Raw genomic sequence first — 19,685 nt, 5'->3', positions numbered from 1 at the left:
GACCGTCCATTTCCATTCTGAAAATACAGAATGTGTTCTTAACTGAGAATGAGAACATTGTTTGGATAAAATGTTTGTTTAAAATGCATTTTTTATGTGAGAATGCTCAGACATTTTATCAAACACCTCATGGGCCTTCTTTGGTGAAAATCAATGACAATATTACATCAATAACTCACAAATAAAAATATAAAATTTTGAATGGTTTCTTAGATAGTATTGCTTACATCAAACCCGTAAAGATCGCGAGAAAATAGGAGATTCTAGGATTTTGGATTTGAGAGGAGATCTTAAGAAGGAGAAAAAATGAGAGATTTTGGGTGAGAGAAGTGGTTTTTAGAGAGAGAAAGAAAAATAGTTTTTGGAGATTTGTAAGAATGAGATGCTATTTATTGGGAGAGAAGGTGCCTTTCATAAGATTAATGGCAGACCTATTTTCATTAGGCTGTGCCAAGAGCTGGAGAATAGAGAATAGAGAATAGAGAATGCAGAATGCAGAATGCAGAATGAGAAAATATCCCATTCAAGAATGGGCTGCATTCTTGACAATGTTCTAGAATTCTGAGAATGGAATGCTTACCAAACAATGTTTTTATCAGTCCAGAATGTATACCAAACACAGCCTTAGTGTTGAAAATTGTTAAGAAGGCCCATATTTGAAAAATGATCCCACAGCTCATGGCTCTTGGACCAAATTACGGTAGAAGCATGCTCACAAATTTCTTGAAGTACTGTTTGTGTTTCTGGGACAATGATTTTATAATTGTGAACTATTTGCTCTCTCTCTCTCTCTCTCTCTCTGTTATATATGGAAGGCAACTCCAATTCCTTAAATGTTAGCACATTTTTAAGACCTATTTAATTTCGAAAGGAGATAAATGAAATATGATCCCATGTTTCTTATATCTCGAGTGAGGAAACTCATTTTAGTTAGTTTAATATCCCCTGCTATGCTTTTTGTTGAGCAACTCCTCATGAATACTATTTGGATTTACAATTACAACCATGTCTTTTTTTATATATATATTTGAAATGCTTACATATGGAGGTCCAAAACTTTGGAGATTTTAAAATTTAAAGCTCCAACATATCTTATTCCTTAGTCACTAAGGTGCAACCACTTTTTGCCTCTTGTCTGAATCCCTTGCTCTTAAAGACACCAATGGCAGTTATTGGAAACAACTGAAACGTTTCAGAGAAACATTCTTTGTAAGGTCTTCTACAGAGTTTTTGTTTGAGGAGCAAATAAAAAGAAAGCTTGTGTGTAGAAGTTATTTTAAAGACTTGTAGCCTCAGGTAAAGGTTGATTTGTGCCAGATATGTGCCTCATTTCAAATGGTAAGGATTCTGGAGATGTGGATAGGATTGGAATCACTTGCTCTAAGAATATCCCTTATGATATTTTTGCAACACTCCACCACATGTGACTAGTTGTGGTCTTGTGGGTAGCAGTGATTGGTTCAAGTTGTAGGAAGATTATGTGGGGAGGAGATGGCCTGATTGACTCAGTAAAATAGAATGGACTAATCTTTGAGAGTTTGGAGTATGAGTCAATGTCTCAGTCAGGGTTCAGGTGGAATCTAGATTTTTGGAGAGGGCTGGAGGAGGTGACTTAGAGGACTGTGTCTACATGTTACATTTGTTCCGTGTCTTAATTTTAGAAACATTATATGATCCTTTTTACTATTGTAGTAGTCTAAGTTTGGGTGTTGTAATACTTTAATGGTTGCAGTTGTGTGTAAACGGAGGGTTGTAGGTTCCTGCAATTGTAGCTGCTAAATAGTATTGCATATTGAGCATTATACAAGGCTCAATTAGGGCATTGATCTGTGGATGTAGGTAATTTGTCGAACCAAATACATCTAGTGTTTATGATTTTGCTATTGTGTTTGTGGATATAGGAGTTTCGTATGAGCCTTGCAGGATTGGTGTGCACAACTTGGAATACTTGGCCGCATAGTGATTGTGAGGTGGGCGTGCACACGATTGCGTATGGATTTATAAAATCAGGACTACTTACTAATCAGCATGTGCTTATTGTCTGTGTTGGTAGTGTTGCAGACTTCAGTGGTCAGATGGTGTGTTCATAGCCAATGTTGTTTGTGTGGTGATCAACAAAGTTGGGTTGAGTAGTGCCATTAGTGTTGAAAATGGAATTAAAAATTTGAGACACTGATTCACCCGTTCACAATGTCAACGTGGGGATATCACTATGCATGGTGCCTCTTCAACTCATTCATACTACTTTCTTGCATCAATTCAACCTTCAAATCATAAGAACAAACAGTATAGAACAATCATTCCTAATGCATCCAATTCTCAACCAGAAGCCACAAAATACATAAATAATATATAGAAGAAAGAATGCTATCCGTTGGAGAAGGTATATGTCTAGACAAGTTGAAGATGTTCCCCTTCCCCCCCCCCCCCCCCCCCCCCCAAAAAAAAATGGGTCTATGTGCTAGTGTGTGCTTGCTCCAACTAGAGTAGCATTCTCTTACCCAAAAGATTCATAAAAGAGAACCAAAAATTGTACAATCCATCCTAGCCTCCCCAAAATCTCATCAAATAATTGCTTTCTATCTAATAAATCAAACCTTCAAGTTCCACAAGAAAACAGTTAAGAAAAAAAAATTCTAGGGTTTAGCAAGGAAAATAAATGCCGTCAAAGACCTAAGACAAATTGGGGATCCATGGGTCAAAACATTGTAAATGGGTTCTATAGAAATTAAATAAGAGAATCCCGAAATCAACCCTACAATTAAAACTTGAAAATCAAATATAGAGATAAGGGCTCCATGGAGATGGAAAAAGTAATAATTTCACATCGAAAGTGGGTAGACTGAGATGTAGATATTTATAGATACTTGAACATCCTCTTTTTAAATGCAAACTTTTGAAGATGAGTTCTATCTAAATCCCTAACACAACTGACACGATTTCAATCCGATCTGAGTTCTATCGAGAAATAAAACTGATCCAAGTTCACTGCAGTACAATACGGCAAGAAGTAAAAAAAACTCCATTAACTTTTCCATTTCTCATGATTTGCATCATTACCTACTAACAATAACAAATTACACAATCCCTTTCTCATTTTTTTCCCCTTACCTTCACGGCTTCACTTCAGAGGAAATTAACAAGAAAACGAGCAACAGAACAAGAAAGAAAATCCCCAAGACCACTTGAACAGAAAGCCTCACAAGAAGAAACCATAATAAGCCATCAGAGTGACAATGGAAACCAAAGCAATACCACCATACTTAAATGGTGAATTCCCTGAAGTCCCACTATCAAAAGGATTGTTGTCCACAAGTGGCTGTCTTTGGTAATTAGACCCTCCACCAAAAGGCTGTGGTTGGTTCACTGAAGATAATGGTTGGTAGTTAAATGCGGTTGAACTGGGTGGCTGGTTTAGACCCAGTTGAGGTTGAGTTTGAAATTGAGGCTGATCAGATTGAGGTTGAGGTTGAGGCTGAGGTGGTTCTTCAAAACCCACTTGTCCTTGTGGTGGCTGTGTTAGAGGAGCTCCGACTCCTCCCACACCCAAACCCACAGGTCCCAGACTCACAGGTCCCATACCCACCGGGGCTGGGAGCTGCTGTTCTTGGATGGGCCCTGGCTGCCCAAATGGAGCATTATTCTGAACAGGCTTAGCAAATGGAGGAGTCTCAGGAGCCAAACCAGGAGACCCCATCGACCCACAATTCTGGTTAGCCTGAGGGTTATCACTAGCCCTCCATGCCAATCTCCCATCTTTGTCCCTCAGCCTCATATCACCACTGTCTACCAACTCCAGTGTCTCCAGAAAGTTATCAACGTCTGCATCTGTGTTCCACATAGAATTGCTTCCATCAAAGATCTCAAGACCACTGTCATCAAACACTAAACTGCATGTGTTTTCACTGCTCACTGGAGCACAATCTGATTCCCACATACTCTGTCCTGCTTCCTGAACTTGAATGTAGCAAAAATCATTGCCAAAGCCTCCGGCGCCGAGCATCGTCGGTCGGCGTAGGAGGAAGGCTGCGTACTTCCCCGAAGGAGAGGTCAAGAATAGCTGAGATGACCCAGAAGGAACAACTTTTGGAGGGAGGCTTGCGAGGATTTGTTGCTTTGTAGTCCTGTCAATGGTTCCTGTGGGAGACAATGCATGAGCAAGGAAGACAAACGATGAAGAAAGAAGGATGAGAAAAAGAGAGAGGAAGAGGGTGGCCTTGTGTGGCCTCTGGTTCTCCATATCTTTTGTATTGAGTATTACTGCATGAGCTTTCGTCTTGTGTTTGTGTTTGAGTTTTTGGTGTTTAGAAGGTTAAATAGATAAGGAGCTCAGGCCATGATCTTCAATCAAAGTAGGAGCAGTTGAGAGATGAAGATTATGATTATGATGAGGAAGATGAAGGATCAGTTCATGACCCATGAACTGAACCAATAGGAGAGGGAGAAGTCAAAGTTTGATGTCATATTGGTGGGGGACCTGTATGATATGGGGGCAGTTAAAACTTTTAATTTATAAGAGAGTGAAGTAGGCCTAACCAATTCAATAACTTAGTATGTGCTAATACATCGATCATTAATAGAGATTCGCTAGATTAAGAAACTACAAATTAGAAGAATGTAACACTTAATTGGGAGTCCAGAATCTTGTCTAATAGTTGGAAGTAAGGAGGAGATCAAACATGATATGTTAAGAAGGAAAAATTATTAATTTAATTAGCAACTAGTTTTGACCACATGGAGAGCAAATGTGGGGCATCTCAACTGTTCTATTGCGCACACACACACCCCTAAAAAATATGATAATAATAAGGTGCCATACATGAAGACTGATTATATATTTTGGTTCTCATAGGATTCAGTGTTGATTTAGTGTATGTGTATAAGGACATACGTGTGTGTTTGGGACTGATTAGGCTGAAGGTCTTGATACTCTGAACACTGAGTTCAGATCAAGTCCTTGTACGAGAATCATTCTCGTACGATGTATGATCCACATCCGTTAATGAAAAAAAAAAAAAGACTAATTATATATAAAAAAAAAAATTGGAAACCTTAACTATGTAATCAACTATGTATAGGAAACCCTCTCTTCTTCTTCTTCTTTTTTTATTTCCAATCATTTAATTGTATTTTAGAACCTTGAGCTTAATTGTGTAATTGACCATGTATTGGGGCCACATGAGCAGGCATGGTTCTTTTTCTCATAAAGATATCGATCATATATAGAAAAAAATCTGAAATTTTAATTATAAGTTGTATTCGACATATTTGTTTTGCATTTCAAAAATATTTTTGTTTCTTCTCTTCTGTACTACTTTCTCATACTCAATTGAAAAAATCCCTGAGAGTTTTGTTTATATTCATTTATTTATCCTTTTTGCAAAATTTTCTGGTTGTATATGACAATGAAAATAGGTTAAAAAGATCAAAATGACATATTAGGGCCTGATCCATCTTTTTTATTCCCAAGCTTATCTGGTCTGACCGTTTGATTTGGCCTCTCTACAACTAAGGTGACATGTTGCACTATGAGAGGACGGAAATGTGGATCCCATATAAATTACATTTTTTTTTTTTTCAAAACAACCATTGGTGTGGCGTGCATGTATGAAAAACTTTACTCAGTCTTTTGATTAACTAAATTATCCAAGTATTACAAAACTACCCATAATAGTGTTACTCCCTCACTCACATTTTTATTTTACATTTTCCCCACATTTCTCTCTTACTTCCCTCTCCCATGACCACCCTCTCGCTAATATACCCAATGCCTGCCCCAAGGGGTTGAGCAACAGTTTCTAAAGAAAGGAGGAGCCAAGCTCTTTTGGAGAAATTGTAGAATATGAAGGGATGATTCATGCAGGAAACCATTTTGCCCAAGAGAGAGACTTGTTGAGCTCAAAAGGGCATAAATTTTTCTTCGGAACCAATATAATTAATTATTATTTATAAAGCACAAAAGGAAACCATAAACAAAACATCTATTTACATCAGAACCGAACAAAGTCAAAAGGAAATACAAAAATTAGATGGATTTTCTTCCCTGTTTCTTTCTTTCCTTTTCTTTTCTGGGGTTGGGTGATTCGAATGCAAAACTGAAATTGGGAAATGAGAAAAAAATGCAAATCATGCGAAGAGATACTCAGCCCACCCATCACGTCCAAAATGTCAGTCATGGTACAGTCAACGTCTTGAGATGCACTGAGCTCATAGGAGAGTTACCAGTGCTCCTGCTCAGCCTCAAACTTTGCTTCCCTCCCTTCTTGCCCACACTGAATTCCAGGCTTTTGCTTCTTCTAGGAACCAGCCTTCTCCACTTGATCCTTTCCAACATTTCTCTGTCTTCTTGAGATAATTTAGAAACCTTTTTACTGGTTTTACTATTGATTTTACTACTACTTGTCAATGGAGACGAGTCTTGCTGGTTTTCAGGCTGTGGCTGTGACTTCTTGATGTTGGTTTTACCATCATCATGCAATGGGGATAAATATTGTTGGGTTTCAGCCTGTAAATTCTGAAACAGGACCTTGCTATTGGTTTTACGATCGTTATTCCCTGCAGACGAGCTTTGATGGGATTTAGGCCGTAAAACCAGGGATTCACCATTGATTTTCCCATTATTATGCTTTTGGGATAAGCTTTCATGGATTTCAGGCTGTAAAAGCAGGGCTCTACCATTGCTTTCACCATTGTATGGCACTGGGGAAGAGCTTCTACTGGTTTCCGGCCGTAAAAGCCCATTGCTTTTACCATTATATGGCACTGGGGATGAGCTTCTACTGGTTTCCGGCCGTAAAAGCGAGGCTTCACCATTGATTTTACCATTGTTGTACATTGGTAATGAGCCTTGCTGGGTTTTGGACCTTAAAAATAGGACATTATGTGTTGGGGATCGACCAGGAAAGAGTGGCTTGAATCCATAGTCTCTGCTTCTTACTTGGCTGATCAGACGGTGAAGCCATGTTACCACCTCGAGGATATGTAGCTCTGTCTTCTCCCTGTCTGCATGATAGAGTGTCTGAAGACGCAACAGATTATTAGGTGCAGATGTCTTCTTCTTGAACTCAGAACTGCCAGTCAATAAGAATCACTATTAAAACTCAGAGAGAGATGATGCAGTTTGTCCATTTTTTCCGGCAAAAGAATAAATAGTGTTGATCCAATCAAGAAGGAAAATGTAAAAAAACAAACGAGGAAGAAGAAAACAAGTGGAGGCTGAAATTGAAGCAACTGACCTAGTGTTTGCCCATTCTCCAACCCAACCAAAAGATTTATGTGCTCTGATTTGGATTGTAACAAGTCAAAATGAAAACAAAGAAAAGATAAGCATATGTTTACAAGCCTAGAAGCAAAAGTCACAGATAAAGAAAGACATCTGCTCAATTACCCCATAAAGAGGAGGGGCGGGGAAGAGAAGCAAAAGGTAGCAAGGCAACTCATAATAGAACAACGCTAATTGTCCAAATAAGCAACAGATGTATAATGCATAGTAAGAGAGCATTTATTGACTTACTTGGCTGTATTTACAGCTACAGGCACTAGCCATCTTAGCGTTTTTTCCATTTCATCTTTGATCTGAGAAGCTGTAAGCTGCAAGCATGCACATGGAGTTGCAGACGTAAATATACATGTGTACAAGAGAGAGAAACTTGAGCTAAACAGAGTTGATCCCTGTGGGATCAGATACATTCCTAGTTTGTCTAGCAACCAAGATGTGCAATAAAAATTTTCCATGTATGTTGCCTTTATTTGTCCTTTCCTGTTCATACAGGCAAGCACCTTAGGGAACCAAAACATCCATTGCCTAAAAGCTACTCTAAGTACAAGGTGGAATGACTTTTTCAAGGAAGGTGAAGGTTACTTATATGAAGCATACCTCTTCCTTGGCCTGAAATGACTGTAATCGAGTACGTAGAGCTGCTTTAACACCAGGAGGCAATGCATGATACAGTGTATCCCTTGCATTAGGAGGAAGAGAACTTCGCCGAGACACCTAGAACACAAAGATAAACAGAAAAGAGGTTAGTATCGAATTGCAGTGTGACACCTCTTAGGTTTGAGGCAGGAACCATATAATCAACAATTTAAAAATATAGTTTTGACAGAAAATAAATATTATCTCGTGGAAGGACCAAACTGGAACTTTTAAATAAGGAATTTCTGTTTTCAATGTTTTCCCAGGTGAATAAAAAACTTCCGTTTTCACTTACCCCTTTTTAATTGATTATATGACATCAGGGATGTTTTTAAAAGCTAAAGAGCCACACAAGCTTGAAGGATAAACAAGCCTTGTCCCAACCAGATGGATTGGCCACACAAATACTGTTTGCCATTCAACTATATTTCAAGTCATTCCCACAGGGTTGAAATGCGCCCACAAAATGTAAGTCAATGGATTTCTGAAGCTAACATACAGCAAACAGTTTATCAGCCTTATGAGCAAAGCCAATAAACAAAGGCCATCTAAGGAAGAAGGGAATCCAATTTCTAATGGAGAAGAAAGGAAAGCATTGGCCAAGCTGAGAAACAGATACATGCATGAGGCTACAAAACTTGGTTATTTTCTTTGCAACAAAAAAAAAAAAATGAGGAACCTTACATATATTTTTCATTTTCCATTTTCATTAATTGAAGAATCTTTTGAAATTATGACATATATTATGCTGACTGATATTTAGTAGCCAGAAACATGTGTACTACAGATGCACCTTGCTCCCAATCCCGTCAACGATAGAAGCTATGATATAATGTACTAAAAAAATGATGAATGAAGCTGAAATTTGGAGAGTGAGAACAACATATAAACAACTTAGTGAAGCTGAAATGAGGATGTTGAGATGGATGAGTGGTAAAACTAGAAATTATAAAATAAGGAATAAACACACTAAAGCTAATTTAGGAATAGTTCCAGTACATGATAAGTTGAGAGAAAGTCGTTTAAGGTGGTATGGCAGAAGAGCTTAGGGATGCTAATGAGTCACACCTGTCTATCCTGGGTAGCACTTAAAGGTATGGTGGTGGCTTTTTCTTATTTCTATTTTTAAAATTTTAAGATATACTACTATGACTTACTCGCCCAATGCACAGTTCAAGAGTTGTATAGCCAACATAGTTAGAACACCAAGGTTGGACCTATAAATTCAGAAGTTCATGTTTTCACAATGTTTAAAATGTGCCATGTTACAATAAATAAAGGGATGAATTGCTTTACTTACAATACTATCTATCTGACTGATGATGCTGGCGTAATGCAATGCAAGACCACATACACCTAATTTTTGAGATTTGTGAATTGGATCCTTGCTAATCAATGTTGTACCTGCCAGACCTTGTAAAATGTTAGAAATTTTTTGTAGGAGGTGAAACCTACTATGAGTCTTACAAAGAACATGTAGTTAATTGTCACTGAAAGAAACATTTTCTTTTCTCTTCTTTTTATTTTTTTATTTTCATTTTAAATTTTGTTTTTATTTATCTTTATTAATAGGGGGAAATAGTCACATATTCAGCCAGTGAGTATCAACCACAAAACTATTTTTTTCTTCTGTAGGACTCTCACAAACTCTGACTTTCTAGAATGTTTTTTTAAATCCTGAAATAAAATTGGACCAAACTTTTGACAAGACATGGTTAGTTTTGATAGCACAGATATGAAGGAATATCAATTAATTAACCAGGCTTTTTATAACTTCTAATAACACATTTAGACTGGAAATGTCAAATCATAGAGCTGTTCGGGTTTTCTGTCAGCTGAAGAGGCGGCTATTGTTTCTTGTGGCCTCACATAATGAAATGATGCCCACAGACAGAAGGGATAACCAGAGAATATTAGGGTGGCATGGAAAAAAAAACTACTTCCATCATAAAATTATGTCAATAGTTAACAACTCGTTTTATTAAACCATGACATTCTTATTTAGCCAAAAAAAAACATGAGATTCTTTGTACAGAATGGAGGCTACAAGTGAATCCTCAACAAAGAGATCAAGTAACTGATTCTTGTAATGCATGAAACTCAGTTTAGATGTAGTCACTAATAAAGTTCATGGCTATTTATTTGCTACAAATCTTTATCATTATCAATAAAATAATTCAATCCATCCAGCTATAATAATCCACCGTGGCCTTTAGACTTTTATAGCTCATTAAACTGCTTAAAAAATCCTACTTGATTCCCTTTTTGGACCAACTTCACTTACAGTGATAACCCATTGTTTCTTCCATCAATGTCATAAATCACCATTAGGCATTTGATGGGAACCAACCTATGGAATTGTCTAACAATCACTTTGGAATGGCTTTACAAAGGGGTACAGAAGCAGCCTCAAAACTAAAAATGCATAAGCCACAGAGCCTAAATAGAGGTATATTTATATCGGAAATCAAGGATACATTCAGGAACATCATCTTGTACATAATAGTGAAGTGCCAGAAATAGTAGGGCTCGTATTACAAAAGTGTCCAGGTCACATAGAGATAGACAGGGTTTGTAGTCAAAGGCTATATTGAATGGTTGCTTGATTTTTACATATCATCAAAATAAACATTTGCTTCATTTTGTATGTTATCACAAATCAACGTTTAAATATAGACAAAAAAATTGAAATATAAAGAGAATCAAATGCATCCATTAGAACTAAGACAACAGAAAATACAGTGTTAGGCAACAAAAAGCACGGGCCACAATTTCAGGGAAGGGTGATCATGATTATGTGCCAAAATAAATACATTAAATGAATATCATACACAAATCAGTATATTATCAGATTCATGTACTAAAATGAACTATTTTTTTATGAGAACATACCACTATTTCCAAAGGCTTCCATGATCTCTTCATAAATGAAAGTAACAATGTCAACAAGCTTTCCCATGATCTGCAATGGATCCCATGTCATAAATCCAAATGTCATTAATGTTGACAATCACACACAGATCGTGTACTAATTTCCAATTCAGTAAGGCACCATGAAAATTCGGAAAAAAAAAAAAAAAATTGTCCCGAGTTGTTTCTATAAAAGTAAATCCAAACAAGTTCAATATTAAAACAAGTGAAACATTCTCTGGACTTTGATGTCATGACCTGTTGTAAAATACTAAATTCAGTTCATAAAAAAAAGTAAGCAATAAAATGCAAAACGGCTTTCACAAGAAAACCACAAAGGGGATGGGAAAAAATTCCATTGAAAACTTCTCCAAATATCATGGATTATTTTTACAATAAATAATAAGTGATGCAGCATCAAATACCTCTTCCAAATTTTTTGACCAAAGAGACTTCTTTTCCAAACTCCTCACAAGCTTTCTTTGGTGTTTTAGTTCACTTTGCAATATCATGAGATTCTCTCCTGCAAAACCAAAGAAAATAGTTAACAGATTATAAATTATACCCTACTATTTGTATAGATCATAAAGGTCTACTAGTATCAATCAGAGAATATTCCAATCAACATACGAAAAGAAATTCACAAATAGATTTTGCATACATTGACATAGAAAAGGAAGTGAAAGAACATCACCAAAACTAAGACTAACAAAAACAAAAGGTATAAACAAGTTGCTATAAATGAATATGTTGAACCAATAAAATAGAAAGAGGGGTACTGGGAGATAGTACCCTTAAAATTTTATATTTTGAGAAAAGAAAATACTGTATTGAGAGAACTCCATTGGGTCCATGTAAAGAAAGTATCAAGAGGAAAATATGAAGACACACAAGCCAACAATGGGAGACCTAAAAGAGGAGCTTCTAATGGTACACTATTTCAAGTTGTTTAGGTGAACAAGGAATATGTTTAAACACAGACACTATGATAGTATGTGTCAACTACAGAAGACACATAAGCAATTGGATTTATTTTTATGTTGATGTTTCAACTCGTTAAAATTTGCAGTTTCCTAAATATTAAACACAAGGTATATAGTACAATAAAGGCAATAGGACATGAAACGTGTTAGAATTTGGATCAGACACATGTATACCTGAATCCAGTTCTGATGCAGGCATCATTTGGAAAAATCAGAGGAAAAGCATTTTGATGCATTCAGGTCTATTTTATGTTTCTTGCAATTTGGAACATCTAGACCATCAATTTTGTGTTAGAAGTTCAACAATAGGTATAGTGGTGTAATCCAGACAATAATCATAATAAAAATTATTTTTTACTGAAATATGTTAACTATACTGAACCAAATTAGTTACACAGGTCCAACTCAGGGTTTTCGAATTATTTTATCTATATAGTAAACATATGTAGGGCATTGCATCAATTTGAGCATCAGTGAATGACTTTAATCCTCTACATATATGAAAATATAGGAGCTCAACACTCCAAGTTCAATCACAGATCAACACTACAAAGCCACAGAAGGAAGCAGCTTGGTGTAACCATTTCATCAGATTATCTTCATTTTACAATAACAAAATCTGTGCTCTTTAAAATAAACTAAATTCCATAATTTGGATAAACAAATTGCAAAACAACGCTTCACAGGCTGCTAGTAAAAAAATTCATCTTGTGTTGTTTTCCACTCGCATTTTTTTTTTCTTTTAGTTTGCATGCATCCTCTTGAACCTTGAAGTCGAACATTCCTCTAAGTCCTCCTCATGCCAACAATATTACCACCACTCATATACTCATAACATAAATTTTGGGGATTTCTTAGCTGAATTCAATATTCAGTTTTCTTCAGAGCAATGATCCAATGCCTCCATCAATCAGATCTACTTGCAACTTCTATTAGATAATAGAAAATTGTCACTAACATATTTGCATAATTGTTCAATCTCGTACTAATTATGTGGCTTTATATTTGATTAGTGAAAGAATCTGATTAAAAATTTTCCTGCTAAAAAAAATTGATTTTTGACAAGATCCAAAAAAACAGCTGAAAAAGTTACGAAGAATTGATCTATAGACATCTTTGAGAAATTATAGTAAGAGATTTAACCTCCTTGAGTGAGATGCAAGGACTCTAACTCCTCCACCTTCTGTCGATAATCTTGTTCAAATCTATCCAATGCATGTAACTCATGGTACAATTCCTACAAAATAAAATGTTTGTAAATGCAGGGAACCAATCTCAGTTAGAAGATTAGCATAATAATTAAATAAACTGTGCTTCCATTAATCTGAAAAAGAAAATCATCCAATATGTGACTAATAAACAACAAATGTATCACAGTAGATTGTTCAGCATTGTTGTAGAATTATATGGACAATAAGAACCAGCTTTGCTGTAAGCTGACAACTTAAAGGAAGCAACAGATGAAGAACTTAATCATAAATATTTGATTCAGAATCATCTACAAATAAAACAGAAGTTTGGAAAGTAACCATTTGATCCTGAGTAAAATCTAGCCATGAACAGAAATACTTATATGTGGTAAAAAAAAAAAAAGAGTATAATAGTATATGAAATTGATGTTACTAGTTTAATCAAACCATATATATATATAACTGAATATCTTTCAAACAGGCAATTAAATGCGCTGCACTCTCACTATCAGTCACTTGGTTTCTACAGGTCATGTGCAGCCAAATGTGTACAGATACAAAGAGCTAAATTGCTTTACTAATTCCTTCTTTCTAATCAGGCTTGGCACAGAGTAATTGCTTCTACTGTTGTGGAATGGAACACCCCCCCCCCCTGGTCTTTGCCCTTTGCAAAAGCATCTATAGGGTAAGAGGCTATAGGTGGTATTTCCAGGACCTATTATTCAGCACCTTTGGAGGGCAAGAAATTATAAGGTCTAAAAATGCTGCACAGGTCTATCTTTCTATCTGGTGGTAAATAGGGTTAAAACACAATCTCATATGGCGGGCTCTATAGGTCAACTATGCTGTAGTGAAATGATATGCATCATCATGCAAAATCCAATTGAAATAGGTTGCCCGTGTAGCACACACGTAAACAATCTATGACTGAAGGCATATAGCCATCAGAGAATATGAGTATCCCTGAAACTAGGGGCCAGAAGGCTGTCTTTGTTGACCTACTTATAAATAACAGCTATAATTAATTCCCATCCATATAGTGCAAACATTGAAAGATCACTGCTCATCCAAACCAATTTTATCCCAGTTGTTCTCTCCACAATACTGAAATCAACAACAGAGTAATGTCAACTCACAGTTTAGTGAAATATATTAGTGTTAGAAGGCTCTCTAACATGATTTTCACCAATCAGAGAGGACTTGAAAGATATCACAAAACATCCAATAAGTAGAAGGTGAGTGAGACTTGTAGAATGGATGCATAAACTATAAAGCATGTGAATGCCTCCCATCAAGAGATACATAACAACCTACCATGTATTAGATATAACAGAAAGTCATCCACAACAGTTGCTTTTTCTCTGAAATACGACCTAGTTCCGTGTAATGAAAATGGAAATGTTTAATAGTAATAATGCAGCCCACATTTATAGATGGAGCATCGCAAAGTTAATAGTTTTACAGTATCGGTTCAACAAACTTCCCTGTGACGAGCAAGAGGAAAAACAACCAAAATTGTGGAAAACATACACAGTAATCAAAGGGTGAGCACTATAATGATAATGAAATAAACTTACAGCAGTATTCAGGGCCAAAGTTGCTAGTTCCTGTATTGTCATTTCTACCTCTTCTTTGATCTGCCTGTGGGTTGTAGTATCTGAATCCAGCCTGTAAAGTCGAGACATTTAACGACACATGTTCCCTTAATCAGTAACTGTCAGGAATTTAATTTGCAAAATTTGAAAAGCTATTAAGTATCCAACTTACTTTTGAAAACAGCGACCCAGGTTGTGCCATTGAGGATCTTTACATAGGTTCCCAAACCTAAACACTTCCCTGGAGAACACATCCCACTCCTCCCTAAAAATAAGGAAAAGGAAATTAAACAACAAAAAAGAAAGTGAGGCAAAAAAGATAATATAAAAAAGAAGAGGCCACCAAACAAAGTCCTTAAACTTGTATGTAATGGAAAATATTCCATAAGACAGAAAATCTAAAATGAAGCCCAAAGCTTGGAGCTCAAGCTCACTTAAGTCCACCCCACACCTTTTGTCAGCAGCGGCAATTCTTAGCAATTCCTCCATATCTGTTGACACTAATCGTTGTACCCCATCTGAGAGTAGGATCTCCTTTTTCAAGAACTGTATACTTTCCTTAGACAGAGATTGCAGAAGATTTGCACCTTTGACAATTGTATTAGCTACTTCAAATGCCAAGATAGACATTTTGTTCTTTCTTGAAGTCATCCCAGAAACAAATCCAGTGCTGGCGTTCAAATTTGACATGCTACTTCCAAGTGTGTCTAAGACCTCCACAGCCCTCTCTAGTCCAACAATGCGAGCCCTTCCCAAAATTGAGCTCATATGTGGCACCTATAAAAGGTAAAACAATCAAGGTTGACTCACAAACTTTGCACTTCAACATGAAAATAATACAGAGTGCCAAAACTATTTTATGGATGTCATACAAAGCCACACAACCAACTGCCAAGGCACAGATATTCCACTCAAATGGATATTTGAGAACAACTACCCAATTAATAGAAGATTTTTTTATTATTATTATTAAAATGATACAAAACAGGGACCAGCTTTTCCGCCCATGAATAGAACTTGATAGTAACCTCTGGTTCAACATACTCTAGATGTGAAATATTTCTTTCCCACCTAACATTTATTGGACTCAGCAGCTAAAAACTTGTAAAAAGACCCAAGGGGAGTTAAAAACAGTAAAATTCTAGACCTTTCCAGGTTGATTTACAAGTGATTCTCCCAAGGCATCATGGGTCTAGTGGACCCAACACCGAATGTAGCATCCCCAACATAGAGATGGCTAAATACTTGGGTGTATGGGATTTGATTTTCTCAAAATCCACATTCAACTAATGACAACCATTGAGGTAATTATATATATATATATATATATATCTCAGCTTATTGTTTGTCAATTTGATTATTATCCAGGTTCAACTTTAAGTTGTCCAAATCAGTTTTTCTATTTGAATTGCTTTAGTTTCCCTTTCATTGGGAAATTCAGGGTCAACTTATGCTGTCAAAATTAATATTTCTATAATATTCATCAGCTCAATGTTTATTTTTGTAATAACTCGGAGAACAAATTGAATTAGAAACAGTGCAAGGGAAAAGAATGTGGAAACATCAATTTTTCTTTTCCTACCCTTTTTTTCATGAGAAGTTAGAAAATATTTTCTTAAAACAATACCTCTTAAACATGGGACCATCTATATAAGCTCCTTTCTTTCCTTGGGGGGGTGTCAAGCTATATTACATTGACATAAGTTGCTAACAGATGTCTGAGATTTATTGGTGAAGCTACAATTGAGCTCTTCTCTTCATAGGTTTGGTATGCAAACTACCTCTGAGAATCGTAAACTTCTAGTACTGCGACGTTGATCCCCCAACCCAAAAGGGCAAAAAAAAACCTTTAAAGTTGACTGCACATGGCAATGCCATTTGCTTCAGATTCAATGGAAGATAGGTAAAAAGAAATGTCCATAATCTAACCTTACTAATCCAATGGTTACACCAATCAATATCTGAACTACTTTCCAGCAGCTAGATTCCAAAAATTCCACCTAATGGATTCCATTACTTGATTCCCCACAGCATAACCACTTGTATTTGGCGTCGCACAAAGAGGTGTGCAAAACTACAAAAACTCTTCCTTCCTGATATCTTATGAAACCCAATTGTTCCTGCTAAAATGTATGCACAAGACATTTGCTCTACCAGTAACAAAGCCAGCACAGGTTTGGGAGTTGCTCAACTGACCAGCATCTCTTTTGTCTTACTATGCCTGTGGTTCACAAAGTGTCACAAAATATTATGTTCCTTGATCTTTTACTAACCAAAGAGGGTAATTGGTTATGGTTACATATCAACTGGTTCCATTCATCCTATATCTGCTTTCAAGATTCTAAGTCTATAGCTTTCTCTGACATTTTAGAGAAGGTAAGGAGGGGGAGAATGACCAAAAAAATCCCAGTTCGAATTCTCCAAACTGCATTATTGATTCTGGGTGATCAGCTTAATTCTAGATATCAGAGATCTGCAAATAATTGTGTCAAGAAACACCTTTGAACATAAAAAATTAAAGAATTCCCAGCATTTGCTCTTCCATAAGGCAGAGGGGACAGGTGAGAAATATCACATTTCCTCTTATAACAAGCTCCATAATTGAAATGCTGTTATAAGTCTAGCTTTTAAATCTTGGGTAGTCCAGAAGACATACAGATTTCCCTATGCTTAATGTATTTGTCCAAGACATACTTTCTGGTAAGATACCAGACAGCTTTAACTGTAACATAACCTAATGGATATGCATTCCAGACAGGTTTCTGTTCCTGATCCTTCTATATAAAAGGGAATTGCTTAAATAAATTGAATGATGAATTTGGAAAGAATCGTTTGGAGAGTTATGGATGATAGGATATATGATGTGGTGACTTGTATTAAGTTTGGGGCCATTCATAGGGAATGATAGACAAGGGAAATTTGTTTTATTAGATGCCACACGAGAGGTTGGGAGCTTTTTCTGTCGCAGATGTTCCATCAAAAGGCTCAACCTCTCATGTGGCATCTAATAAATCAGAAATTTCCTTAATACGTGAGATTCATTGCCAACCAATGAATCTAAAAGAGCAAAGTAGAGCTAATGGTTCATCGATAAAGGTCAGTAAAACTTTATGGTATTGACTGGAGACAGATTAACTAAGATTTCAAAATCTAGAACCATGAGAGACAACATTGTTTGGGCCAACCATCACCCACAGATCACCAAACTAGGGAGAACTTCCTAAATCAAATGCCGCTCTCATCAATTATAAGCCTTATAAATTCCAATTTCAATGCAATCCATCCAGATCTTCTTTAAGGGGAAAAAGAAAAAGGCTCATTAATTTTGAAAATAAACTTATCTAAAAATAATTCCCATCCTATGGACCACAAATTGCACGATTTTACCTCATATGTTACATAGGGTCATGGATAAGAATTACTGGATAGTTCTTGGATTGCATATTTAAAAAGAAAGTTTGAAATTTCAATGAGGTAGCAATATATGGATAAGATGCACTAGGACCATCTAGCAAACATTAAGACCAACTATACCCAGTGAGTTTTCAAAACTGACTGGTAATCCATCAGGGCTACAAGTTCTTTTTGGTAGACAAGTTTCAAAACAGATTTTTTTTCCCCCTTACCTCATGAGCCAAAATTAATTGCTCAAATTTCAATTGAACCCAGAAAGGGGGAGAATGGTAGGACAGTTGCAGAGTTTTACTATCATCCTCATCTTATCCATGGTTATCCTTGTGATATGTTTTTGACAGGATTTTAGTTTTCCAAAATGGAGAGTTACTGTCTGAAATGATTCTAGATGGTACTACAATTGGATTATGTCGAACACCCAGGATCCATTGGCTTATTTCCGAAAGCTAGTAGCTGTACAAGAATTTCCAAGGCAAGTGTAATATGTCTGGAAAATTTCATGTAAAGCACTATAATAGGAAATTTTTTGTATGATGTGGCTGTCATTACTTGCTCATCATGATTTTAAGTACTTGAAATTTATATTATTATAGATTAGGAAATTGAATCTATAAGCTACGAAGATATCATCACCACGGAAAATAAAAAAATCATTGCCCAGTGAAAACGACTAAAATAATAAAGAGAAAGAAAAAGACATATAGGAACTACCTTGCTGGACGATGTCCTTGATGGTGGTGGCTGCGACTTCAATTCACAAGAGATGGATAGCTCGCAAAAATCGACTTTTGATTGGGTAGTTTCATAAACATTCTCATCAGAAAATGAGAAATCATCTTTTGTCTCCTCTCGAGAGCTCTTAATCCTTTTGATTTTTGCAACGTTCTTGGAACCATTGATCAAATTCACTGTACCTCTGTTCGTTAACCCGGCCGAACAGACCCCTCCCATTGTACTTACACGACACAAATTTTTAACAGAGCCTCTAAAATGACAAACTGAATTCAAAAATCATAACTCAAACGAGAGAACTCGAGAAGAACAAAATTCCAACCCTTTCATGATATTCCCGCAAATAATAACAGACGATGACTGATCAGAGCAATCCACTGAATGCTACAGAACAGAAGAGACATGAGGATTGTAAAAACTATATGAACTAGAAACCCTAGAATGTTGACAATCGAAATCAAAGAAAATGGAATAATCTGAAAAGAATAAGAGGTTGTTACCATCGAAGAACTGGTGAGAAGAGGAAGAGAGAATCAGAGCGAAAGAGAAATTTCTAAGATGGTTTTCAAAGATTGATTGATCGATTGATTCGTGTTGACCTTCAACTTCTATTGTTTATGATCAAGCGCGGTAGATATCTCGTGCATCAATCGAATGGATCAATTCAACTTCTGCCGAGGCTTCCCAGTGGGGGAGAGCGCGAAAGGACTGTACTTCCCCTTATATGAACAAGTAAGAATACCCGCCGTCTGGTTTGGTCTCTATGTAAATTCAAGTAGTCAAAGTTCTTGAATTTACCATCCTACCCCTCCCCCCTGGTAAAATCTTTGGATATTTTTTAATGAATGACGGTGGCAGATTGGCAGTTATTGGATTTTATATACTACCGGTTTAACCCGGTCCGACAAAATGAATAAATCCGAGCCGTTGTCGGCCAAGCCTTTTC

General features: G+C 36.4%; 2 protein-coding genes across 3 annotated transcripts; both read right to left on the bottom strand.

Annotated features, from left to right (window-relative positions):
* Positions 1–3,049: 3,049 nt before the first annotated feature.
* LOC122072809 lies at positions 3,050–4,269 on the bottom strand. Its single transcript, XM_042637221.1, has one exon. It carries the CDS (start codon positions 4,238–4,240, stop codon positions 3,200–3,202), a length of 1,041 nt encoding a protein of 346 aa, XP_042493155.1. The 5' UTR covers positions 4,241–4,269; the 3' UTR covers positions 3,050–3,199.
* A 1,636-nt stretch (positions 4,270–5,905) lies between these two features.
* Positions 5,906–19,452, bottom strand: LOC122073475 (protein PSK SIMULATOR 2-like). Of its 2 annotated transcripts, XM_042638070.1 has the most exons (13): positions 19,240–19,452; positions 18,719–19,123; positions 15,045–15,370; positions 14,766–14,858; positions 14,576–14,666; positions 12,952–13,045; positions 11,251–11,348; positions 10,808–10,877; positions 9,216–9,319; positions 7,877–7,993; positions 7,514–7,590; positions 7,236–7,280; positions 5,906–7,070 (listed from the first exon to the last, which is right to left on the bottom strand). In XM_042638070.1, exons 2-13 carry the CDS (start codon positions 18,956–18,958, stop codon positions 6,173–6,175), a joined length of 2,253 nt encoding a protein of 750 aa, XP_042494004.1. In that variant the 5' UTR covers positions 18,959–19,123; positions 19,240–19,452; the 3' UTR covers positions 5,906–6,172. The 2 variants fall into 2 exon arrangements, with proteins under 2 accessions (XP_042494004.1, XP_042494003.1); XM_042638069.1 differs by having other exon boundaries at positions 18,719–19,452.
* Positions 19,453–19,685: the final 233 nt, after the last annotated feature.

The sequence above is a fragment of the Macadamia integrifolia genome, chromosome 3 (assembly GCF_013358625.1).
Source record: "Macadamia integrifolia cultivar HAES 741 chromosome 3, SCU_Mint_v3, whole genome shotgun sequence".
NCBI lineage: Eukaryota > Viridiplantae > Streptophyta > Magnoliopsida > Proteales > Proteaceae > Macadamia > Macadamia integrifolia.
This window is presented reverse-complemented; position numbering and strand designations above follow the sequence as displayed.

What these genes read in the sequence shown, in the direction of transcription:
- LOC122072809 (XM_042637221.1), bottom strand. Translation starts at nt 4,240, where the DNA reads ATGGAGAACCAGAGGCCACACAAGGCCACCCTCTTCCTCTCTCTTTTT.
- LOC122073475 (XM_042638069.1), bottom strand. Translation starts at nt 18,958, where the DNA reads ATGGGAGGGGTCTGTTCGGCCGGGTTAACGAACAGAGGTACAGTGAAT. An exon ending in CTTTGGCCCTGAATACTGCT is followed by an intron (nt 13,046 to 14,575) that starts GTAAGTTTATTT and finishes TTTATTTTGTAG; the next exon opens with GAATTGTACCATGAGTTACA. An exon ending in GGTCAAAAAATTTGGAAGAG is followed by an intron (nt 10,878 to 11,250) that starts GTATTTGATGCT and finishes GATCCATTGCAG; the next exon opens with ATCATGGGAAAGCTTGTTGA.